Below are 27,176 nucleotides of genomic sequence, written 5' to 3' on the forward strand. Positions count from 1 at the left end.
GCCTTTGCTCCAAGCATGCCCCAGGAGAGCAGCAGGGGGCAGGGAGCAGGCGAGCAAAGAGGTCACAGCTGGCTGGCTTGTCCTAGCGCCGACATGCGACACAGGCCTTGTCCCTCAGGCTCTGCTTTTGCAGCTGTTCAGGGCCTTGAATCCACAACATATGATTAGTCATGCCTGGAAGTGCTTGAAATTACAAACATTGTCTCAGCACTTTCTCAATGAAGCTCACTCTAGACCTCCAGGCCAACAGTGAATGCTCCAAGGTGGCAGGTGGTTTAATTTAAGTTTTCATCTTTTTTTCTTAGTCCCATTTCCTCCCTTCCCCTCGTACGCTTCCATTTGTCACCTTGGCTGTGGGTTAAACCAGTTTATTAGCGAGTCACAACCTTAATCTCAGCAGCTGCACTGCTTAAAGTTGTACAATTAAAAGAACAGAGCCTGCAGGAATTCAAATGCTCCCTGAATTGCAATTTCTCTGATAAAGTTTTTTTTTGCAATATGCTACCTGTTGTAGCTTTCTTCCAGTCTGTACTTACATGAAAGTATACTCTGAACAAAGAGCATGCAAGAAATGTTTATGTAAATAGAAAACCAACGTAAGAGTGTGATTTCTTGCAGTAGGGAGCCATTACTTAGCGAACGTGTTTTGCCATTGAAATTCAAGAAACATACCTGAGTCAGTATAATCTATCATTTTAAAGGTCACTTAGCATCATATTACAAAATCTGGTAATCATAATGAATGCACTCTGTTGTAACTGATTTGCAAAATGCAGTTTCATTTTATGTGGCATTGCCTGCTTAAGAAAGTAATTACTGCTCAGTCTCCCCTCTGCTCTTTGGAGTCACACAGCTCTTTGATAGGATGTTTTTACTTCCTGATTTGCCCTTTAATGAGAACTTGAAAATAACATAATAACATGATAGTAGATGATCTAATTAATCATGCACATTGTAACTTTTGCTTTGTGTTAATCGTATGTTACAGGACTACTTCACAGACCTAATCACTAACGAGAGCATTAATTACTTCAGAATGTCTAAGAGGATATATCCCCATAGGCCCATAATGATGGTCATCAGCCATGCTGCACCCCATGGCCCTGAGGACTCTGCACCACAGTTCTCAGAGCTCTACCCCAACGCTTCACAGCATATGTAAGTGACAATCACATGCTGCCAGCCCTGGCCCTTGCATCTGCTTCTGGACAGGTATTTGGTTATGGATACATTTCAGGAACACAGAATTCAAACATAAGAAACAAGTAGTAAGTGGTAAATGTTTGCTTGCTGCTTTGGACATGCTCCTTCTGGGTAGAAGAGTGACAGCTCTGACCATTATTAAAACAGAGAGAAGCTCTTTTCCTCCTGGGAAGTTGTGGGAGATTAAAAGGTCAGTATTTGGCTTTGTAAGGGCAGAGTCTTACAATACACTGAAAATATGTAGACACAGGTCAGGATCTGTTGGAAAGATATTACTTCCCTTGCCCTCCTCTAAGATATGTGCTTCCTGGGCTCAAACTAACTGAAGGCATTGAGACTAAAAACAACTTTTTTGTAGTTTTTAAGTGCACCAGATTTCTTTATAGACTAACTTTTGGCAGATTCCCAAAACAGCCTGCATCAGACTGCATTTTTAATTAACATGTTTAATCTTTCCCGGTGATTATACTATAATAATAATAATTAAAAAAAAAAAAAAAAACTCTGTTTCTAGAACTGAAACCAGCACCAGGTAAAAAGCTGAGGCGACTGCTGGATTCCATGCCATGTGGGCATGTGGACTGCTCTTCCCGTTCATGATTAAACAAAACTTTTGTGCTTCCTTCCACACAGAAAAGAAATAAAATAAATATTTTAGCTGTACTGTGCATTGATTTGGCTTCTGAAAATGAGGAGAAATCAACTACATTACACTGTGACAAAGCTCTGTGGTATATAAATTGCATTTTTGATGTTGCAGGGACTCACACGGCAGAGGATGTTATATTAACTAGTTTAAAATTACAAGGAATAGCAGTTACTGCATAAACTGTATGCATAAACTGATCACTAGTTGAGGCCAAAAAGAGATTTGCTATTCAGGGTACATGGTTAAATATTTGTTAGTTTGCATTATTTTTGGCCTCTACTGAATTCTGCTTTCTAGATATGCCACTTTCCCTGGCCTTACATTCTTAGCTATACTTTTCTTTGCCTATATGCTCAATATTACCACATTCAGAAGACTAGATTTTGCAAGCAGTGCAAACCATCAGTAATGCTTTATAGTTAATTAGCTATTCAGGGTAATTAATACCTGTATATACAAGTGATGAGATTGATTCTTTAGTTTGTAAATATTTGCTTGAAAAGGCAGCTGGTTCTTTAGTAATCACCCCAGAGAATTATTATCACTTCATTATGTCCTGAAGGTAAAATAAGATAGGCTTTAAAACATGAAAACTGTCATATTTGGTTGTATGAAACATCTTAGTATCCTGAATCATGTGCTCCAACATGAAGCAGCAGGGAATACTTAGGGAGTATGAAAAAAAAAGAGAGAGATTCCTTCTCCCTGTTTCCCTATTTTTGCAGCTTCTGAAAATGATCTGTTAGGTGAAGCATTAGCCCGATCTGTTTTTGAGCTGTGGTGGCAGCTCCACTATCCTGTGGTGACCAGTTCCACAGTGTCACCCCATGCTGCAGGGACAAAGCACTGCCTTTTTATCACTTTCAAACCTGGGGCTTGCTCATGTCCCTTACTTCCCATCCAGTGAGGAATAACAAATATTCATTACATCAAATTAAATAGACCTCTCCCATGTCTTTTTTCAATCACCTCTTTTCAGAGCAAGGGGGTTATAAACTATTTGTTCTCACTCTGTTCAACAGATTGTTTGCTGTTTCATGGCACAGATTGCCTGGCCTCAGGCAAGCCATCCTCTTTGCTGGGGGACAATCCATCATAAAGGAGGGCAGGATTCAAACTGTTTCCTCTTAGCTGTGGGGACTGTGGCTGAAGCACTGAATCATTGTATCTCACCCTACCTCTCCTCAGGCCAGTACAGCTCATTTTAGGCTCCGTGGTAGCTGTCTTCTGATAAAAGAGTGCTTGTAGGGACTTGCATGAGTTTATCATGCTCCTGACACTTTCTATTGCTTGGTGTTTTCAGCCTGCCTTTTTTTTTTTTTTTTTTTTTTTTTTCTTGTAGCTTATGCTGCTAGAACCAGTGGGTTTAGTCAGTCCCCGAAACTTAAGCAATCTCTCCACTTTATTACAGGTTTCATGTCATGTGGAAAGATCAAGTGAAATTTCTGCTATCTTTTTGCAGACTTAGTTTCATTTGAGTACTTGTGTAAATTGTTTTTTATTTGCATGAACTCCTAGAGGCTAAATACTTTGTTCTGTTGGGCTGTTTGTGAAATAGCCCATAATATGAGAATCAGCTGTGCTTCTTCTTGTCTTCTGGTGTTGCTGATTTCTTGGCAAATGTCTTGCAAAAAATTTCTTCTCTAGCTACCTCAAGAGAGACTTGCTGGGTTGTTTTGTGTTTCTTATTGCACTGACTGTCTGTATGTGTTAGAGTTCAGTCTGCAGAATAAGAAATGAGACAAATTGAAGATAAACTGCCAATCTGGGTGGCTGAAGCTACCAAATAATTGATTTTTTCTGGCAAAAACATTAGCAACATGGTCTGACTAAAAGATATAAGAAGTTAAGTTCTCACAGAAATACTTGGTGCTCCCTGTAAAAACAACATGAGAACAATAAAATCCCTCCTGCCAAGGTTTGTGTAATTTGAACGTTTAACCCTTAGGTTTTCTTCCTTGGTGGTCAAGTACCATTTGCGTGTCTTTTTTTTTTTCTGACCTTGGGTGACAGCCATCTGACCTTGGATTTTGTTTTTAAAGATGTAGTTGCTATATCATGTTACTGTAACGCCTACCTCCAACAAAGAAGGGAAACCAGGTCAAAAGCTGCTTGCTGGCTTTACAAACTGAGATGGAAGGTTATACCTACAAACCAGGAATTAAGATAGCCTATCAACCACATGTAAGAGGAAGTTTTGCTTAAAAGGACAGTAACTGAAGCAGGCCGTTAAATTATGTGACATTTCTTTGCTGGTAAAGTGCCTATCATTTGATTGAACTATTGACTTTATAAATTAAAAACAAAACAAAACAACAACAAGGAAAAAAAAAGTTTGATTAGAAGAAGTTTTCCACTTGCACATGTGCATAGGGGAGAGGCTATGGAAGGAAATATTCCAGTTCAGGGAGAGTGCTACCCTCAAATGTTGGTCTCATTTCCCCACTTAACAGTACAGAGGGAAGGAAGACTTACATATCATCACCTTACAATCCTGTCCTCCTCAGTATGAACAGCCCAGTGGAGTGGCATGAAAAGTAATGATGTGTACACTGTTTAATCATTTATTTTAAATGAACCCTGTTAATTCTCATTAGCTCCAGTTTAAGATGAAATGTGAGCTTTGTTATGTTAGAAGCAACTGGCCACTCTCTATTGTTTGCAAGCATCCATTCTCCCTTCAACTATTCCAGCTGTCCTCTCCTTAAAATACTTCCTATTTCTAACAGTTAAAAAACGTCTCCAAAACTTTAGCTTCTGGCGGCTGTCTATCACCATAATGAGTAATTTTCTGAAAATAAATCATACTAAGGCACATACTCTATCTATGCCCAGAAATGGGTTCTGTGGAAGCAACTGGTACTAGGGAAGTTGTACGAGATGAAAGCAGTGCATAGATTTTTGCTGTGGTAATGAACATCATCTGGTGGGTATCGGGGTAGCTAGAGCTTGGAAATTCTGTTGTTAGATGTGAAGTTATGACACGGGAGATGACACTGGCAGCTGTTACAGGGCAATCTTGTTCTGTCACACAACTGAGCAGGAAAGCTCTGACTTTACTCAGAGGATGCTCTAATGAAAGCCTGAATTCTCAGTTACACTCAGGGCCTCTGGCACTTTAACTTCCCTTTACCTTCCAGGGTGAACCAGTCTTAGGGGAGCTGTGAATCAGACCTAAGCTGTTTATAAGCTGTGAAGTAAACAAACATTAGAAGCAAAAAATCTGTGGGAGGCAGATCTACTGAAGAATGTGAAAAATGGAAATCTGAAGCACTGCTTGCTCTGCTGAGTAAAAGATCCTCAGGCTGGCAGGAGGACTGACAACCAGATTTTATAATTACCTGGAAGCAATCCTTTTGTCAGCCTAAAGATCTTAGGAGAAACAGATAGAAATGGTATCTGGGATGAGATCAGAAAGCTTCCCCAGATAATGTGAGAAAAAGCAAGTGGAAGAGTTTTAATTTTTCAAATAAATATAGTATGAAAGGTACCAAACACACAAGCCTGGTCACAGCAGTACATTTGCAATAGTGAATCATAAACAAGCAATACTTTTGCACCTCCTGATCACCAAAATAATCTTAATGGTGAATTTGGGGTGTGAGATGGCAGCATATTCAGGGCACTTGCTTGTCACCAAGGCTGAGTCTTAAACATCTGCTAGCTAAGACATTTTTCCTTGTAATATGGACACTTCCTTGTCAGAGGGAGTTCATACATTTACATCATTAATAAATCTTGACATGTCAGTGTCTCTTGTCACTGCTAGCCTGAGGCCAGCTTGGACTGCTGACTTAGAGATAAATGATCAAAATCGTCACAGACATCATTGGATGTGTGACTTTAAACAGGACTGGAAGAAATAGTGTGATTTAGAGATGCAGTAAGATTCTAGCTACACAATTAACTTCTGCAGCAGCTATAAATAATGTTTCCTAAAATAAAAAGGTATTATGTGTAATGGGTAACAACTTCTTTTTCTTCTTTATTCTGATATATAGCAATTATGTTGCACTTCAGTAGTGAAACTTTCGTACCTTATATCCTCAGGTATATAAATATTCTTAGTTTTAAAAGACTCCCCTTTCAAAAGACACCCAGAATGGGGAAATTCAACTTCATTTTAATACCAACCATGCTGTTGGTCATGTTTTTAGAACTTTTAATTTTGACCAGAACCTAGACTTCCCACTTTCCAGGAACAGTATCTAAACCTGGAAGTCTACACTCTCTGGAAACAAAAGATTTGTGTCCTTTGATCATTTACTATTTTTTTTCTGAAGAAACATGACTATCACATTTAATCACATTTTAAAGAATAATAGAGGTGCTAATTTTGTACAGAAACTACTCATTTTTCACAATCAGTTTTACTGAAGTTATTATTTTAAAATGTTGTTTACTTTTATTTATATTAAATGAAAATGATCCTCAGTCATATAAGTACTGTACTATTTTCACTAACTGGAAGACTCCCAATCTAAACAGAAGATTAGCCAAACACTTTGGGATACAAACCCCTGAGAACTCTATGGAAATACTCACCAGCAACATTTTTAGGCAGTATTTTTGTGGACATAGTTTTCTTTTGTTGAATAAAAACAGGAGGGAATTAGGAGGTTGTAAATAGAGGCAAACAGATTTTTAGTATGAGTGATTGAACAAATGTTTGCAAACATGTATGTTTCTTACCATTTTAACCCATCTGTAATGGAAATGTATATACATATAGATGCAATGTTTTGTTAAAATAGTGTTAATTTAAATTGCACTGAATTCTGGGAGCTCTTAAAACATGCTGTACTCATCTTTATTTCTTTTCCATGCAGATACCACAACTGTGTAAACAGCATTAGCCAAGCTGAATCTCCCATTCTTTTCTTAACCTGTAAAATATCTTTTTTTTGGAATAATGATTTTCAGAAGGGCTTTACTGCAATTGTTTTGTTGAATATCACACAAAAGGCACTTCAGTTACTAGTGGACGTTAGTGTTGTTCATTTCTGAGTGATTTGCTATTTGAGGACACCATTTTAATATGTCCTCAAGTGCAAGCATCTGTTATTTTGTTGGGGCTTATTTTTAATTTCTTGTGTAACCTAATGTTACTGTGGTACCCTAGAAGCTGTTTAAGATTAATTTTCTATTTTGAAATTCAAATTGAAGTATGCAAATATAGTAAATATGTTGTCAGTAAGAGTAATTAAAAGGTGTGAAGGGAAATGCTGATTGTTCGTGTGACTGAAGGTTATTTAGGCCTCGGGGATTCAGGCCACAAAGCTGAATGTCAATATAACTTCATTCCTCTCAACATAACTTCAAGTATCTATTTAAAATGACGCTTATAGATAAATAAATGGTACATTTCACAGTGAATTTTTCTTCAAAGAGAAAAGTGCACTAGTATTTATAAATGTTTACTCCTTCCAAAACCTGTAGAACATTTTGTTATCAGCACTGTGTGCTTCCTACTGCACTTTAAAAGGTGGTAAATAGAAAGTGAATGCAATTTCCATGATGTGGCATTAATAAAACAATATACATCAATGCAAAAACATTAAGTGCTAACAGAACTCAAATGGCAGAAGTCATCCCTTTCTTGAGGAGACAGCAATCTAAGGCTAGAAAAGTCTAATGCTAATTATCATTTTGCTTTTTGCAAATGTATACATAAAATGGGATGAATTTTCTGTTAATTTATTCAGATAATTAAATGTTTACGATGTCTCAGGGTGAATTATTTTTCTCATTCTGAGAAAGTCCTTTTGAGAAAGGGCTTGACTGGGTTCAATATTTGTTATTGTTAAACATTTCAGACTTTTTTGTTGATTGAATTGTTTAAGTATAGGCTGGTATAAGTTTGAAATCTTATGATTTGAAACCTGGCATTTCCACTGTTTTGCCCAGTGCCAAAACAGATCCATATAGAGAGCCAAGAAGATTCTATGCTGTAAGTTCTGCAAAGTATGTGCTGGACAAACATAAGTGAGCAACTGAGCCATCTAGATTTTCCCAGGCTACTATAGCCTAGGCGAGTGGCAAATATTGTACATTTTTAATTGAAAAACCATCTGCTTTTTCAATCCCAGCTAACTCTATGGATTTAATACTCATGTAGCATGTTGTAGGTTATTTTGTACTGACCTACATGAAGGGGAGCCCTTTTTCATGTTATCTATTTTTGTAACATGTAAAATTAACTCTCACTCAGTCCTCGGGCACACACTTAAAAAGTTAAAGTACTTTACTATTTGCTGATCAGCTGGCAAGAATGACCTTGAAATGAAATGCTGCTCATTCCTGCGCTCTGGGGTAACACCTGAGCCATTCAGCTGCAGCCCTCCAAAGACCAACAGGCAAAGACCAAGGAGGCCATGGACAATCTGAAAATAATAAAGGTACCTGGCACTGTCTGCTGATCATTGGACCAAGTGTGCTCAAAACAAGATAGCCTCCGTGACTGACAACAGGCAATAGAAAACATTGTAGATATCCTCAATCTGATATTCCCAGTGCTAAGGAAAGTCAAAGAAATGCAGATGTCTGTGTTACTTTACAGCAGTACTTATCAGTACAGAGCAAAGACTTTCCCAAAAAGGGAAGAGTAGAAACAGTGACATACTTTCCCATGATGACTTTCAAAGGCTTATAACAGCTGAACATTTAGCTGGTATCTCTGACTGCTTCAAAAAAAAAAATGTTGTGATAAACAGTTATCACTGACATGGAAGAGGCCTGTCTGCTTGGAAAGGTTCTCAGAAATCAGCAGTATTCTCCCCAGAATTCACCTCTGTTTGTTTGTGGCTTTCCTTTTTCTTTTTTCTTTCTTTTTTTTTTTTTTTTTTGACTTTTGTTGTTGTTGTTGGGTTTGGGGTTTTTCTTTGATTCTTCGTTTGCTTTAGGGAAAAAAAAAAAAAAAAAAAAAAAGTAAATAAATCTGAGGGATCTGAGGGTGATATCAGACCTGGTGCCTGGCAAGCAATGCCATTCATAGAATCATAGAATATCCCAAGTCAGAAGAGACCCACAAGGATCACTGAGTCCAACTCCTGACTCTGCACAGGACCACCCAAAAACCAGACCATGTGTCAGAGAGCGTTGTCCAAACACTTCTTGAATTCTGGCAGACTGAGTGCCATGACCACTGCCCTGAGGAGCCTGTCCCAGTGCCTGACCACCCTCTGGGTGCAGAACCTTTCCCTAACCCCCAGCCTGACCCTCCTCTGTCGCAGCTCCATGCTGTTCCCTCAGGTCCCATCGCTGTCCTCAGAGAGCAGAGCTCAGCGCCTGCCCCTCCGCTCCCCTCGTGAGGGAGCTGCAGGCCGCCATGAGGCCTCCCCTCAGCCTGCTCTGCTCTGGGCTCAACAAACCAAGAGACCTCAGCCACTCCTCATGCATCTTTCCCTTTAGACCCTTCACCATCTTTGTAGCCCTCCTTTGGACACTCTCTAATAGTTTTATGTCATTTTTATACTGTGGCACCCAAAACTGCACACAGTTCTAGAGATGAGGCCACCCCAGTGCAAAGCAGAGAGGGACAATCCCTTCCCTCGACCCACTAGCAGTGTCATGCTTGATGCACCCCAGGGTAGGGTTGGCCCTTCTGTCTGCCGGGGCACATGGCTGGCTCATGCTCAATTGGCCATTGTCCAAAACCCATAGATCCCTTTCTGCAGAGCTTCTCTCCAGCCACTCATCCCCGAGTCTGTACATATAGCCACAGTTGCCCCTTCCCACGTACAGAATCAGTACTTGTTCTTGTTAAACATATGGTTGGTGATTGCCTAGCTCTCAAATTTGTCAAGATTTCTCTGCAAGGCCTCTCTACCCTAGATGGAGTCAACAGCTCTTCCCAGTTTAGTATCATTCTCAAACTTAGTCAGTATACCTTCAGGTCTGGCATTGTTACAGATTTTTGTAAGACACAAAAAACAAGGATGTGCAGGGAACACAGACTGGTTGTGGGACTTTCGGATTCCTTTCTGAGCCTTCTCTACTGCTCTTTCCCCACCATTTAGGAGCCCAATCTCACATTTCTCCATTGGACACTGGCATTAGATAATTCACAGAAGGTCCTTTTCCTATAATTGTCTAGGAGGAAAATTCTGCTCACTCCCTGCCTCACTCATTTCTCACCCAGAAAATTCAAAATGCATTTGGAATGTGTCTGTGAAAGGTTTTAACCACCCTGATAAACCCCTGAGTGCTGCTTTTAAAGATTATCCATTATTTGGAGGAAGCTTCTGACAATGTCCTGGGAACATGAGACCTGAGCCTGCTTCAGCAGCTGGCTCTCCTTCCTGGCACAGAGGCAGGCTGTCACGGCGCTGCCAGCTGAGTGCAACTCACAACCACCTCATCTCTCCACAGCAGGGGCACTCAGGACAGGAGTCTGATGGAAAACAAAAAAACAAAAAAAAAAAAAAAGAAAAGAAAAGAAAAAGAAAAAGAAAAAAAAAAAAAGGAAAAAAAAAAAGAAAAAAGAAAAAAGGGGGGGGAGGGGCTTCATTTTGCTGGAAAATGCTGATTAATCAAGACTGAGCTCTTTCATGGGAAAATGTGTTTGACAAGCTTCCAAAGAAATAGAGGAAGGTTTGTGCTTGTATTGCACTTTCTGTCTTCTGTATCCTTGCCTAATACCTGATAGGTGACCAAAACTCCTAAGACTTGCATCTTCAAAGTTTAAGGCTCCATCTGCTAGGGATGAGGGCTAGCTGACAACCTAGAAGGTTGTGCTTCTGGGCTCAAGTACATTAATTTTTGTTGTAATATAAGCATCCCTTTTAAAAATCAGATTTCCATGGGAAATATCAAAATTATGAATTTTCAATCAGAAACAAAAGAATTTCCAGCAGAAAATGAATTCTAGTTTATGTTTGTCTTTGCTTAGTAGGGAGCTAACCTTTCCATAGTTCTTAGTCTCAAGGAAATTTTCACAAATCCAGTGATACCATTGCATCAATTCTGGTTTTCCTTTATTTTAATGGTTAAGTAGGTTAGTCAAAACCAGCTGTGTGTACTAGAGATGTGTACATTACTCACATTCTACCTAAATTCTCAAAAACAGGCTCCAATTACAATGTGGACTGTTAGTTTATTGTAGCTGACTATCTTCCTTAGGCTGTCCATTTAGCCATATTTATCCTTAGAATACCTAGTTGCAGGTTATACATGCTTTAGCTAAAACTGTAGAGTAACTGCATCCACCATATATTGATCACATACAATCAAGTGAAGAAAAATGAAAGTTAAATGAAGGAGTGATTCAAGGTATGACTTTGTTATCATTGTACAATGTTCTTATATTGTTCAGTGCGACCTCTTGTGAAAGGACAACTAACTACACATAAACATTTCTTTGGGAAAGATATACCTTTGTGTAATGTGCATATTAAAATCATCACTATTTATACAATATTAGTAAATTTATTTTTTATTATAAACTAAAAGGAACCATAGGAATCAATTTAATCCAATCACACAACAGCATTTTTTTCATTTTCAATTTACATTTGTTTTTCAACAGTAATGCTGTAATTATATGAATCATGTACTGCAGTATACTGTTAAAATGAGGTAAAATTAAAAGCAAAGAACCTCAGAAAATCAAAGCCTAGATTCTGCAAGTATTAGAGAAAGGAAGTACTCATACATATGTCAAAACATTACAGGAAGTGGATATTGTTTAGTTTGTTATCACCTTTTAGTTGTCCTGTATGTTAGGTATGAAAACAGGACAGATAGAGAGTTTCTGTACCATGCATATCTGTACAGCAAATCTGCTTGGCATATTTTTTGCAATACTTTTTCTTCAGGGGTGATAAGTACAGGAAGGTATTCTTGATCCTTATATGACATCCCTTAAAAATTCACAGGCTGTGGTTAGAACACCTCTCTTAAATCTTTCCTTTGATGTTTGTGCAAACTTCTAAAGCAGCATTATTTGACCATGTAGGACTCTGTGCCATAGTCCTCCTTAGTACTAGTATCAGCAGCAGTATTAGTTCAATATTAATGTTACACTGGCAATGCACTATGTTTTCTATTCACATAGAAAAAACACCTCAACAGGATTTAATGTATAAGTAAACATCATTTTGGTGTAAGTGGAATTTGCACGCAGGCCGTGTCACCAGGTTTACTGAGATGTAGCTCAGGTGAGGACCAAGGGCAAGTGATGGAGGCTGAATATGGGTCTGGAGTCAGCGGGGCTGGCTGTAGCATCTCCTCGTATCAGCGTTGATCCTGCACACCCACCCTGTGGGCTTGCATTCAGGGTCCTGGCAATGCCTGTACTTTGGTGATGGGAGGGTAAGAAAGCCAATGCTTTCACTCTCTGGAGCATCTTAAAAACTGATAACACTGGTGTTGCCATTCATATCCTAGAACTTCTGAACTTCTTTATCGCACAGGAAAATATCTCTCCTTTAACTTGTTCTAATATGAAGGTATTTTTCCCACTGGAAATTGACATTAATGTTAAGGGGAAGTCATCATCTTTGATCTCTGACTTTCTCCATTTTCCTACTTGTCTTTATGGGATGTGTTATTTGGATAGGCATTTTTAAAGATTACAGATTCCTTTGAAAAGTGTCTTTTGGTACATCCCAAATAATGACATGGATCTGGTAGCAGTGTTTGAGCCTGAAAGAAAGCTTGGAAAGTAAGTGGTTAAAAATTTTTGAGGAAGTGATATATGGACCATTGAAGCTCTGAAGCCACCGAAGTGACATTTGTTGATATTTTGCATTAGGAATACTAGTCACCACGTGGAATATGTGACTTATCTGTTTGTTGGATATTCCTGTGTTAAAGCAGTTCCTGATTTTCTCCAATGCCTGTGGTGCTGCACAATGCTCACTTCCTTTCTCTTCCTCCCAGCACTCCCAGCTATAACTATGCACCAAACATGGATAAGCACTGGATCATGCAGTACACAGGGCCTATGCTGCCTATCCACATGGAGTTTACAAACGTCTTGCAACGCAAGAGACTTCAGACCCTGATGTCAGTTGACGACTCTATGGAAAGAGTGAGTTCAAGAAACTACTGTGAATATGTTCCTATTAGTCAGTACAAAATTAAACAAATTCTTTCCTTACCTTCCCCAACCACAGCCTGGGAAAAGCCCCTGGGATGCAAAGAATTACTCCACATACCCCCAGTCCAAATGAGTTCTGGTTATATTCTGTGCAATGCAGTGCCAAGTTCCTTGCTTGCTTCTTTGAATTGGTGGGTGAATAAGCTGAAGATTTTTTTTAATGGAAAAGTCAGTGGGCCTGGTAGAAAGCCTGGTATTAAATGAATATGCATCACCTGCATGTCCACATGGATAGATGCAGGTGAGCATATGACAACTTCTCTTCATTTCACCCACTCCCTTCACAGTTTGTCCTTCAGATGAAATTTGGGAATTGGCAAATCACAGCAACTCAGGTGTCAGTCTGCTAGTGTCTGCAGAAGTTAGGCAATGCAATGTACAGCTAATTATAGGTAACATGATACATGAACTATGAGGTGTAGTTTGCATGACTTTTTGTTCAAAAATCAAGCACCATGACCAAAGATCTTCCCCCAGAGAGATTTCTTTAAACTTTAATAAAAATTTACAGCCTTTTCCCAAGACCACAACTGTAAGGAATGAGAAAGCTGTAGACTAACACAGTAAATCAGGTCTGAGTACCATTTGCCCTAAAGCTGTAGCAGTTTTTTTCCAAGCTATGTTTAAGTATACATTGACTTTTGGACACACTAATGCAACTACATTAGTAGTACCTTATTTTGTATTATAATTTTCTGTATGTCCTCTCTTTCCTCAAAGAAAATTCCCTGCTGTGAAATACGAAATTGTACTTGTGAGTTGAATGTTTTTAACAGCACAGTAGAGACAAGATGTAAAACTGCCCCTTCACAAAATGTCTGTTTCAGTAATTTCATTGATACCATGTTTGGTTCTGTGTATTTAAGGTAGTAAAATGGTTGTTATAAATGATTATACAGAAAACATGTTTTGCTACATTTAATTCAGTTTTTCCTTTGCTGTATTTCAGTTATACCGAATGCTTATGGAGATGGGAGAACTGGAGAACACCTACATTATTTACACTGCTGACCATGGTTACCATATTGGGCAGTTTGGACTGGTCAAGGGGAAGTCAATGCCATATGACTTTGATATTCGAGTTCCTTTCTTTATTCGTGGTCCAAGTGTAGAGCCAGGATCAGTGTACGTTCTCTTACATCTTTAGCACAGCTGTTAAACCTAATGTAAAATGTTTTTAAGTGCATGTAATTACTACTCTGTCTAGCTTCATTTCATAAAGGATGCCCTATTACCACAGAGCAATGACTTCTAAGAAGAGTGAAGTCTTTCACTTTGCATAGTATTCATAAGTTGTTACATAGTTGAAAAAAATGTATGTGTAGCCCTGTAGTGCTAGATTTTAAAAGTAGGTGCTCATCTTTACTGCTTACAGAATCACAGAATCAAAAAATCACAGAATAGTCTAGGTTGGAAGAGACCTCCAAGATCACCGAGTCCAACCTCTGACCTAATGCTAACAAGTCCTCCACTAAACCATATCCCTAAGCGCTACATCTAAACGTCTTTTAAAGACCTCCAGGGATGGTGACTCAACCACTTCCCTGGGCAGCCTATTCCAGTGACTAACAACCCTTTCAGTAAAGAAGTTCTTCCTAATATCCAACCTAAACCTCCCCTGGTGCAATTTTAGCCCATTCCCCCTCATCCTGTCACCAGACACATGGGAGAATAGACCAACCCCCACCTCACTGCAGCCTCCTTTTAGGTACCTGTAGAGTGCAATAAGGTCGCCCTGAGCTTCTTCTTCTCCAGGCTAAACAGTCCCAGCTCCCTCAGCCGCTCCTCGTAAGACTTGTTCTCCAGACCCTTCACCAGCTTCGTAGCCCTTCTCTGGACTCGCTCAAGCACCTCCATGTCCTTCTTGCAGTGAGGGGCCCAAAACTGAATGCAGTACTCGAGGTGTGGCCTCACCAGAGCCAAGTACAGGGGGACAATCACTTCCCTGGACCTGCTGGCCACGCTGTTTCTAATGCAAGCCAGGATTCTGCTGGCCTTCTTGGCCACCTGAGCACACTGCTGGCTCATATTCAGCCGACTGTCAACCAATACTCCCAGGTCCTTCTCTGCCAGGCAGCTTTCTAAACACACATCTCCCAGCCTGTAGCTCTGTTTGGGGTTGTTGTGCCCCAGGTGCAGGACCCGGCACTTGGCCTTGTTGAACTTCATACCGTTGGCCTTGGCCCGTCGGTCCAGCCTATCCAGGTCTTCCTGCAGAGCCTTCCTACCCTCAAGCAGATCGACACACGCACCTAACTTGGTGTCATCTGCAAACTTGCTGAGGGTGCACTCGATCCCCTCATCCAGATCATTGATAGAGGTGTTAAAGAGGACTGGCCCCAGTACCAAGCCCTGGGGGACTCCACTAGTGACCTTCTGCAGCAGAATAGCTAGCTGGCTGCATGACCTCATTGTCAATGGTATGAGAATAGCATCACTATTGCATCTCCTTCTCTTATTGTCCTTAGCTTTTTCTTTGTAATGACATTCTGCAACAGTGGCCTGTTCTCAGAGTTGTAGCCTTCAAAGGGGGGGTTCTAAAGATAGCACTTGTGTAGAACTTTACATTTTCAAATCCCTGATAAACATTAATTACCGTTCTAATTCTGAGAGAATGTGAAGACTTGCATATTGAACATATGACAACTATGACCTTTTCTGTTGATTTGCAGAGTGCCTCAGATAGTTCTGAATATTGATCTTGCTCCAACAATTCTGGATATTGCAGGACTTGACACTCCTCCAGATATGGATGGTAAATCTGTCCTAAAGCTTCTAGACCTGGAGAGACCAGGAAACAGGTGGGTCCCGGCTCTTTTTGTTTTTGTAGCCAGTTCAGAAGCAAACACCTGAGTAAATGAACAACTGAGTGGAAAAAGAGGTTCTGTGGAAATGAGCTGTGTCAGGCCAATGACCACAGCTTCCGCATTTGAAGACTCTCTTAAATAGCACGTCTATAAAATTGCAGATATACATAAGCAGGGAGGTGGTTTTTAAAAAATAAATTGTTAACACTAGCAGTGCTATATATAGGGGCCAGGAGTAAATATTTTTATTTTGGTTTCAGGTTTCGAACAAACAAGAAGACCAAAATCTGGCGTGACACATTTCTGGTGGAAAGAGGGTAATTATTAGGGGGTGAGAGAGTTTTGGGAGGGAACACTCTCTTGTACGTGCTTTCCTTTCTGCTCTCTCCTCTTTCTCTATATGAGTAGTAAATGTTGGAAGCAAACTTAAAGGCCTGACTTGTTTTCTAATTTCCTACCACTGGCTATGCATGCTGCTGTGCTCCCAGATCCTTTCCCTCTAAGATATTTGAAAGCATCCTCTCCTAGCATCCCTCCTAGCCTATACCTCCTCCTTCTCTGATATTGTACTTGTGACAACTTATGTCATCATCTGACTCATTTTCTTTTCAGTTCTCTGTTTCATATCCAGCTGTGCAATATCCTCTTATCAACTGATTTAGTATTTTCCACCACTGATCAGAAGCATTCTTCATTTGTGTTCTAGTTGAGAAAAGACGTATGTGTAAATGAGATTTATGACTATAGCTACTCTTTTCTCTTATACTTTTTTACTCTCCTGCCTTGACAATTACTGCTGTGAAAATTTTCTCTGGGTAAAAACTTCACAGCAATTTCCTTGTGGCATTTTATGGTTTTATGTATTATGAAAATCTTGTGTGATGTACTGCAAAACAATGCATATAAGATACACTGTGCTGAAAGAGTATAAAAGCCCTGTAGTCTCTTCAGCTGGGTTCTTCATTCAGACAAATATTGCTTCAGCATATTTTCTTTTGTGAAAGAACATACATTTATTTATGAATAGTGCTGAACTGTATCAATTAGATATATTTCAGTAGTTCTTATTTCTCATTGGGCAATTTCCAGCAAATAGCCTGAGCCTTTTTTTCACCACAAGACCTTTTGTCATTAAAGGTCACTAGCAGAAATGTGGGGATTTTCTCCCTTAGAAGACTTAAATATTCAAGTAGCTTTGCTTTACCAGTTAAATTCACCATCTCCAGAGTTCAGAATAATTTATGTAAAATATTCAACTTTTTTTTTGAAGAAAATTTCTACGAAAAAAGGAGGAAAACAATAAAAACACTCAGCAGTCTAATCAACTTCCAAAATATGAGAGAGTAAAAGAATTATGCCAACAAGCAAGATACCAAACAGCCTGTGAACAACCAGGACAGGTAAGACACAGACAGTTGCAGTCCTCTTTGTGCCACAGGGAAATGCATGTCTTTCACAAGGGATCAAAGGAATATCAGGAGTATGTTTTTTGGATCCTCATGCTTTATTATTTATTGAAACTTTTTGCATGAGGGAAGTGATTGTCCTCTGGTGTTCAATTCCTGTGTTCAGCTTTGAGCCCCTCTCTACAAGAAGGATACTGAGTAGAAAACAAGACTTTGAGGGGTGGAACTGGGGCTGGAGAACTGCTGTCTGGAGAAGAGGAGGCTGAGGGGAGATCTCATCACTCCCTACCTGAAAGGAGGTTATAGTGAGGTGGGTGTCAGTCTCTTTTCTCAGGTAACAAGTTATAGGACATGAGGAAATGGCCTCAAGTTGCACCAGGGGAGTTTTAGAGGGGATACCAGTAAGAATTTCTTCATGTGTTTAGGCATCAAAATAAGCTGCCCAGGGAAGTGGTGGAGTCGCCATCCATGAGGGAATTTAAGTGATGTGTGGACATGGTGCTTATGGACATGGTTTACTGGCGGACTTGGGAGTGTTGGGGTAATGAGTGGACTTGATGATCTTAATGGACTTTTCCGACTGAAATAATTCTATGAAATTAAGAAAAAGTGAGTCACACTCCAAATTCTGTTCAACTGACTCTGAATTAATGCTATATGGTAACATGTAAAGCTGGATTTACCAGGGAAGGAATGGAAGGGAGCCGTATGCCTTCAGGCTGACACCACCTCTGACCAGTGCAAGCGTGGGCTCTGGCACCATCTCACACCCTGCTGTCCTCCCACCCCATCCTCGTCCCAGTCCCACACACCTCTCCTGAGGAGTGCGAGGTGATCTCTCCCAGGCGGACGCTCGTGCCTTTCCCTCAGATGTTTGCTCAGACCACTGCAGCCGGCTGTAGACCTGGCACTGAAATGCCGGCGTGCTGTTTTGAAGGGGAGTATAAAGCCGTACTGTGCTCTGCTTGCCTCTGCAGCCACCCATGGAGCTTCACCCAGGGCAGGTATAGCCCTGTAAAACAAACTCAAAGGCTCTCGGGAGAGCCTGCACACTTACAGATGTTGCCTTCCCCACCTTGCTCCTTGTCACTCATTAGAGCGTAGTGTTACGGTAAATCTCCGTTAATCCCACATTGGACGGGAGTATGTTTTGGCTGGCACATCCTTGGTCAGGTCCTCTGCCACAGTTCCCACCTCACACATGCTCTTTAAACGCAGCCACTTTTAAGGGGGTATGCACAATATCACAGTCTCGCCCAAGGGCAAAGTTTTCAGGAGTTCAAACACTGCCATTGTAAACAGAGATTAAATCTGAAAAACTGAATATTTTTATAAAAAAATAAAAGAGATCAATGGAGTCATTTAGACTGCTAGACGCTAAAATGTTTAGTTTTAAAATACTAAAATATTTTCTTTGCAATTATTTCTTATATTTACTACCTCTTATGCCAAAATCCAAGTTTGGAATAATTTTATTTTCCACATGTGAATAGACAAGGTTAAGTGTCCTGACCAGGTATCCCAGCTGAAGCACAAGGGAAGGCTGCTCCCAGCCCTGTTCCCAGGCCCCTGCAGAGGACTTGACTTTCTGTCCTGTGTTGGTGACTCGCCTTTGATCAAAGAGCAGAGGAAAGTGAATGTCTTGAGCTGGGAAGGAGCTGACAAGACCAATGGTGCTTGCTACCAGATCCACTGCCTATGGACTCCCCTCAGGGACCTTTAGATGCAGAAGACATGTTGGCTCCACAGAGCGCAGCAGCCAGCCCTCACAGCTGAATGAAGGACAAGGCTGAACTGATCTTCTTAAGACAAATTTTCAGCCCGAGCCACTGGTGCATATAAATTATGTTCTTAAACAAAGAGATCAGAGTTTTCCCTGATCCCTCTAACATCCTGAAGGCTTCCTGCAGGGATACACATTTGCAGAAAGAGCATCTTGAGGTGTATTAGTGCATCCTCTTGGCATGCTCTGAGCTTGTTCAACCCATGGTGTACAAGCCTGTCTCTCACGCCCTATTCACTCCTGTTCCAACCTTGTGAAGCAAGGGCAACTTCTCTTGCAGGGGCTGGCTACACATGGTACTGGTGGGCAAGTCAGTGTAGCATAGACTGGATGTGAATTTAAAGAGCAGCAGTAGAATAACATAAACTTCAGTGAGGCATTGCAGTGTGAAGTAAGTGTCTGCAGGATTTTTTCCACTTAGTAAAATTCTTGAAGAAAATTAAAAGTTAATGGACCAAATAATTTCACTTTAGCCCAGATGGTTTCCATTGTTTAATATGAGGGATCATAGTTTAATATGAGGTTCTTCCAGCAGATTTCACCTAATTGCTTTGCACCTCTTGGAAAGAGGTAACATTTGTATGTGGTTCTTAATTTCAATTCATTTTATCTTTTGAGATTAGGAGCTTTAATTTCAATTACATGAGTGCATATAAAGAAAAAAAAATCTTCATATTAATTTATGATCGCTTATGTAGTACTTCCTACCCTAAGTAGTTGTGTTTAAAATCATTTTAATTAAAATCACCTTCACAGATTTGTGATTGCTGACAGATTTTTAGAGAATGAAATTACTGGTCGGTGGGAAGTTGCTGCTAAACATCTGGAACTAAGAATAAACATTTGGTGAATTAATACACTGTCTAGTACGTTTAGAGCATGTTCTTCATTTTAACTTACTTTAGTCAATATCTAGTTCATTTGAAATCAAGAATGCAATTGGGATTTGAAAAAGACAATAATTCATTTTTCCTGTTCTTAAATGATGCGTGATCCTGAGACCTGCTACTTCCAAAGTCTCCAGGGATGTGATACTCAGGAAAATAATTGGTTTATCTTATTTTATATTTAATAAGTAACCTCTTAATTAAAAAAAAAAAATCAAAATATCATTTTTCTGTTTTTCTATTTCCATTGTCTATCAAAAAGTAGTTTAACATAAAAAATTGAAAAAAAAAGAAAATGTTAAACATCTGTAAAATTGCTGTCATTGTTCTATAATTATATAAAGTCTAACTACTGTTTGTCTAAAAGGGAAAGGAAATGTAGGTTATAGATTACATTTAGCTGCAAGTTAGCAAGACAGAAAAAAAAAAATGTTTTAGTTTCGTAAGAGAAAATAGTTATAAAATACATATGCAAAATAAAGTTAAACTTCTTTTATCATGATTTTTTCTGATTTAAATTTTTAGCACCATTGATAGATTGAATCATTTTCGTTGTAGAGCACCTCCCCCTTCTTCTTTTTTTTTCCACAATCCCCTTTTTTTGGGAAGATGGTTTCCAAAAGTTCAGTCACATCCTTGAGAGCATAACAGAAATGAACAGAAATGAGATGTGCACAACTGCATATTTCGCTTCTGAGTTATGTTCAGCCAGTCATTAACTTGAACCAGCAGCGAGCCCTTGCAGAGGGGAAAAGCATGCATACTGAGCTGCGTTAGCAATAACACAGCTAACAGGTCATGGGAAGTGATTGCTTGGTGTGCATTTGGGTTGGGACCTCCATTAGCAATGGGACACTGGTAAGCTGGAGCATGTCCAGTAGAGGACCCCAGAGATGGTCAGGAGCTACAGAGGAGGGGCAGAGGTTTGTTTAGACAGGAGAACAAGAGGCAAAGGGAGATCCAATTGCTGCCTTCATCTAACTAATGGCTAATTAGAGAGAAGACAGACCCACGCACTTCTTGGAGGTACACAACAGAAGGGCTATAAGCAACAGGCAAGTTGCAGCAAGGGAAATTATGACAAGGTGTATGGAAAAAGATGTTAGTGTAAGAGTGATTAAGCACTGGAGCTGGTTGCCCAAAAGGCTGTGGAAGGTCCATCCAGGGATATTTTCAAAACCTAATAAAGTTGTTCCTACTTTGAGGAGGAGGTTGAACTAAATGACCTCCAGATGTTCCTTCCAGTGATTGCACATGCTCCTAATTTCTTACTTGCTTAATTCCTGGACTTAAGGATTTTGTGTTTTCTTCTCCTCCTCAACTTCATAACTTGAGAAGTGCTGTTAGTTTTATCTGTCCTGTAAATGAGATACATGTCACCTGCAATGTTAGGAAACGTACCGGTTTTCAGCTCCTGTCATGACCTAGTTGTTGACCTGTGCTTACGAGCATCACTCAGTTGGTCCTGTCCCACCCAGGCCGGAGTCATTCCCACTGCACAGGGAGCAGCGATAGGGTGGGCTCTGCTCAGTTTTGGGGGTCAGGGTGAGAGTTTCCTGCTTCACATCCCACAGAGTGCTGCAAGAAGTTATGAAGGGAACCACAGGTTTCCTTCTGAGTTTGTTGGCCAAATTTGTCACCAGTTTATGTGGTGTAGCTTACTGAGGTCACCTGACTGAGTTCAGTTGTTTTAGTAGTGACTATTGATGATTTTTAGTGATAAAAATAGTATACGGGTATGTGTTTTGTTTTGTTTTTATATATATTTCATTGATATATATTTCCCCTCTCAGTTTTACTGTAATGAGGTACACATTACAGAAATAACTATTCATTGTTATCACTGTTACTCATGCTGTTGTTTTAAACTGGGAAACAATTGATGCAAATTTTTAACTAAAATTTTGTTAATTTTCTAGGAAAGCAGAAATAATAGCATGTAACAAATGTTTCTCTGGATTAATGTAGCCTTATCGTGGCACAAATATTCTCTCAGATTTCCACTGAAATAAGATGAGATGAGAATATATGTTAGTTCAGGAGGTCTAGAGGCAAGCTGCTCTTAAATCCTGTGGCAGGTTATTTTTGTTGAACTCACTCCATCTTCCTACCCATTAAATTCTTCTGGATACTTAACAAATATCAAAAGGAGCATGTTAATGATGTTTTCATTTATACCTTTTCTTTCTCTCTTCCCTTACATAAGCATGTAATTAATGAGTTTAGTTAATTCATCAGTATTTATTCTTTCTCTCTCACCAGTCTGAGTCATAGGAATTTTCCTGAGGCAAAATTTTGACTTCTGGGACTTAACACTGTTTCCCAGATAGCAGTTACCCTTTGAGGTCTTGTGCTGATAGTCCTGGTGTCTCCAGTGCACTGTTCAATCCATAATTTATAATCGGTATCAAATCCATAGCCAAACGTATTTTTTATCCTTTTGTAAAAATTACACAAAACCACAATGTTATTTTAAAATTTTCCCAGCACAGGGAAAAAAAAAAAAAAAAAAAAAAAAAAAAAAAAGCCACCCTCCCAAAATGAGGACTGTGAAGACTGTGAAGCTTTGTGTCTAAAATTTGAACTCTTAGGCTGGATGACTCAGCAACCAAACCCAGACTCAGGTCTGTTTATTTTATGGGCATACATCTCCAACCATCTACTCTGCACTACCTGCCAGTTTGTAAACAGCAAAGGTCTGAAACTTGTAAAGATCTGTAGTCTACTGCCAGCTCAGATAAACACTGACAGTGGGCAGAATGGAAAAATGTGTCATGCTACGCGTGTTTGTAGGACATGCATGTCCATGAACCCAAACTGAGCTAGATAGGTGCCATGCTGCAGTCACTGACCTTCCTTGTGCTCTTTTTTTTTTTTGGTCAGCTTTAGGGATGCAGAATGGTGTACATCCTCACAAGGAAGTATCCCAGAGCTGCCCTAAAGAAATAATGTTCTGCTTGGAAAATATCCCTGAAGACTGTACAATGAAATTTTACTTAGATTAGGTCTCAATGTATTTTACAGTCATTTAAGGCTTTACAGGTAGTCACTGGAGACATGCTGCAGAATCCAAGCATCAGCTCTGCGGTAAATGTGCAAGATTCTTCTGGCTGTGATCCAAAGAGCATGTTATGCAGTCTGTACAGACCTCTTGTTTCTCATTAATCCATTGACATTTAAAAATCTAGCATAAGAATTGAATTTTATTATTCATATTTATATTTACCACATTATCATATCAGCATTCAGTATAAGCATGTCTGTTTTAACACTGAAAGAATACTTGCCATCAATCAGCTTACAGATAATATTGTAAAGGAAATTAGAATGTGGCTTATTAGGTGTAGTCTGGTTTGGCTCAAGTATCTATGTTCTCATAAAATAAATATCACAGACCATACATTTGTAAAGGTCAGCTTTATGACCAGCTGCAGAGTATGAATAAAAACACATAAGCTGGTAAGAGCTGGACAGAAGTGTCAGATGGCTGGCCAGGAACTGACAGCCAGACCCCAAGCACCCACTAAAACCCAACTAAAATTATGATATGGCACATAAACATCACTCATTGATCCTCCTGGTTTCAGAACAACCTCTTGACAATTACAGGAATAGAAAGGCACTGGTCATGAGTACGCAGGAGTGCATTAACATATTGCTATTCCATATGCTGCCTCCTGCCTCAGCTTGTTTCTCCATTTTCTATCATATTGCACCTATTCAAGCAGAGGTTCTTAAAACATTGTCAAATTGAGATATTAGCAGCCCAGACAGAGTAGATTAATGCAAGAAAGAAAGCTTTTTTAAAATTATTTTTTCTTTTTTTCTTTTTTTTTTTTTCTTCATAGTAGCAACATTCATTTGGGTTGAAAGCAGTGTCAATTAATCCTGTCAACCTATTTTACCAGAACATCAGTTCAAGGCTGGTTCTTTGCCATCTGCACATTGGTACCACCTTTTCTTAATCATAATTCAGAAGAGCATCTACACATAGGCTTAACTGGAAGCATATGTGTTTGGGACCAGTCATGTGCTTAAAGCTAAATACATACTTCAGTTCTTTCACAACAGCTCTTGCAGCTTTTGCTCAGTTTGGACCCTCCAGAGTCATCCCTCATAGTTGACAGAATCATACCTGCAATCTTGTTGCTCAAGATTTCATAGGAATTGCCAGAAATTATGATATCCCTTGTTAAAATACTATCCTTCTTATGGTTTACAACCAAATATGAAGATAGGTTCCTTTATCTCCAAAGATAATTCTTCAAAACATGGTATTTTGTATTTCAGCCTAAATATTTCATATTTCAGCCTAAATATTTAAGCTTCCTAACAAACAGAGGGCAGTTCTCTACAGATTTGACAATTCTTCAAATTAAGTAATTCTGAATCTGAAGCACCAGCTCCATTCTGGATAAAATCCAGACATATTCCAGTCTGGGAAGATCTTCCTTTCACTGGTTTCATCTCTTCCATAGCACAACTGCATTCAGCATTTTTGCCACCATCTTATCAGTGTTCCCTAAAAGAAATACCTCTTGGTGAAATGCCAAACTAAGAAGCAGTTTTATGTACCAAAAACATTTACACAGAAAATAATGATTACACAATAATCATTTTTATGACTTTCTGTGGTACTCCTCGGTTGTCATTTGCAGTGTTTCATTCTGAAGTATCCATTGAAATACAGTATAAATTAAGTCCTCTGCAGATTAAATGTGTATGACCCAGTAGGAACCAATTATTATTGTAATTCCTATTTATAGCTGAATGGCTAAATTTATCTTTGAGTGTCGTTGCCTCCTATTTGCTTGAACCTGAGAGCAGACATTTATTGGATAATAACAGAAGTCTGTTGATGTTGAGCTGCTACTACAGAAAAGTTAATGGATTTGGTAAAGAATGCTATGTAGGTGACGTTTGATGTCTTGACCTAAGCACCTACACTTCTAGAGCTGACAATAAGGTTCATGCATTTTTGTAAACTAGAAAACTGCTAGAGCCATGATATTTAAAATCAATCATGTCTATACATCAACAATGCAACACTGTATAATGTGAAAACCTCCTTCTAGGTTATTTTCTGTCTTCTATTTCTTAAACACTGTGAAGGAGCTTGAAACTGTCAAATTTCATATAGTTATTTCTGTTATACAATGATTAATTTCTTCATTCTTCTTTTCTCCTCAAGTTCTGTCCCTATGTATTTAACTGAATGTATTTATAAAGTCTCTTCTACATTCCCACCTATATTGCATCACTTTTTACAGGACAAATCACTTCCCAATTTGTTGAACCACAGACCTTTGTTGAACCACAGACACTTTTTGGGAAGACTTTCTCAGGGGTTAAATCTATATATATAAATAATTGTGTTTGAATGTGTTCTAGAGCTGAGAGTAGTTCAACAAAAGGCGGTCCAATTATGAGGGACTGGTGCAGAAACTGGGATCTGCCCTTACAGGTGGCATCAGTCCACTTGTAAACTCAAGGAGATTTTTATTAAACCAAAATGCAACAATTCCAAATTCCCTCAGTGAGCCTGACACACTATCCTTATGAAACAGCTGCACTTGCTCTCAATATTCAAACACAGTTGAATTGTGACTGCACAGAGTAACCAGGAGCACCTAGGAGCCTCGGTTAGGACCAAGGTTCATGACTATACTGAGGGAATGCACAGAGGACATGGCCTTAGCCTATAAACACTTCTCAGTATTCAGGTCCAGTTCAGCAGAAATAAATTGCTAATGATCTGTGCTATTTACTATAGCCAGTTAATTACAGGGCACTTCTCAATATGCTGTATGAGATTGCCTCTTTGAATGGCACAGAGCAAACAAGAACAAGACTCAGTTCTTATTGCAGTAGCACTCCCAAAACCAGACTCCCTTGCTGGTACTGCCAAGTCCCCTGGCATCCAGGCAGATCTGCTCAGTGCTAATAGAGGAAATTTGTACACATGTACAGCCTATGGCAGCGTTTTCATCTAAACCCTTTTCCAACTTAAATCACACCTTTCTAGGCAGGAAAAAAGGGAAATCAGATCTTGATGGCATGTTTAAATTCATGAAGCCTTCCTTTTCATGCTTTATCTTAGCATTCCCTAGGATGAATACTAATACTTCGTCAGTCATACATTACCAAAATGAAAAAGTCATACATTACCACCTGCATTGTTGCTGTGTTGTGTTTCCAGTCATGTTTTTCAGTGTTTCATAGCTTTGTGATAAGATCTGACAAGATATTTTACACTGAAGTGTTTACTGCAAATACCAGGTAATTACATTTCATCAAGAACCTTAACTTGCCTACTGCTTGCCTACCTTACATGAATTGTCTAATTAATTTCTCCTCTATAGGTAGCTGCAGCAACTCTCTCAAAGCTGTGACAACCTATTAGCTAAACGATGTTGATTTGAAATCCTGCTTAAGTGGATATTTACAGTGCAGCACAGCACAATGACTCATGCTGAATGCATATTTTTATGCCTTAGGTATCATAGGATCATACTGAAATAGATTTACTTAATTTTAAGGCTGTGGCACAAACAGATTGATATCAGGAAATCGTGACCCAAGGTAGCTACCAAGTCATTTGCTGTTGACTTGCTCACATAGCTCTAAGTTGCAGGTGGAGCTGTGCCAGCTGCAGCACAAAGCAAAGTGACCCAGTACAAACAATACTCTTTTAATCAGCCCATTTGCTCCCCTTTGCCTTTGAAATGACTTTATAAGGGCAAACTTCTAATCCCAGATGAAAATACATCATGCCAATGACATCACCAGAGGAAAAGCTCCTACTGTGGTCCTACTGCAGTCCATGCGAGCCTTCCCATCCAGCAACAGGCACACGTATTTAGGCATTCAAACTTCAGGCAGAGATTAAAGGACCTTGAGCTCCCTGTTGATGCTCAGCTCTTTTGCACCTTTACATCTAAACTGCTGCTGCAACTTGCTTTTCCACCTTTGCTTCCCCTCTGAAGTTAAACTGAAGCGGAAGGAAAGCTGGAGGTAGAGAGCTGAGGAGAGAGCAAAATCATTGCTGGAGGGTAGGTGATGAAATGAGAAGAAAGAAGGAAAAGATGAGTTAATGACAGACAAAAAGGCTGGCATAGGTTAAGTTTCACAGTGTGACTGAAAGGATATAACATCTTGCTGCAGCAAAATGGCAGGGTCCTGCATTTCCTCTCCAATTTCTTTTCTTTTCTTTTCTTTTCTTTTCTTTTCTTTTCTTTTCTTTTCTTTTCTTTTTTCTTTTCTTTTTTTCTTCTTTTCTTCTCTTCTCTTCTCTTCTCTTCTCTTCTCTTCTCTTCTCTTCTCTTCTCTTCTCTTCTCTT

The 27,176-nt window shown here is 39.4% G+C and overlaps 1 protein-coding gene across 5 annotated transcripts in view; it reads left to right on the plus strand.

Moving 5' to 3' along the window:
• SULF1 (sulfatase 1) overlaps positions 1-27,176 on the plus strand; it is a 106,897-nt gene that overhangs the window by 56,995 nt on the left and 22,726 nt on the right. For all 5 annotated transcript variants that reach the window (XM_035319450.1, XM_035319454.1, XM_035319451.1 and 2 more), the window contains 6 exons: positions 989-1,158; positions 12,734-12,884; positions 13,903-14,078; positions 15,626-15,754; positions 16,021-16,077; positions 17,031-17,160. In XM_035319450.1, the coding sequence (XP_035175341.1) occupies positions 989-1,158; positions 12,734-12,884; positions 13,903-14,078; positions 15,626-15,754; positions 16,021-16,077; positions 17,031-17,160 (813 nt within the window). The remainder of the gene's footprint in view (positions 1-988; positions 1,159-12,733; positions 12,885-13,902; positions 14,079-15,625; positions 15,755-16,020; positions 16,078-17,030; positions 17,161-27,176) is intronic.

The sequence above is a fragment of the Oxyura jamaicensis genome, chromosome 2, assembly GCF_011077185.1.
Source record: "Oxyura jamaicensis isolate SHBP4307 breed ruddy duck chromosome 2, BPBGC_Ojam_1.0, whole genome shotgun sequence".
Taxonomy (NCBI): domain Eukaryota; kingdom Metazoa; phylum Chordata; class Aves; order Anseriformes; family Anatidae; genus Oxyura; species Oxyura jamaicensis.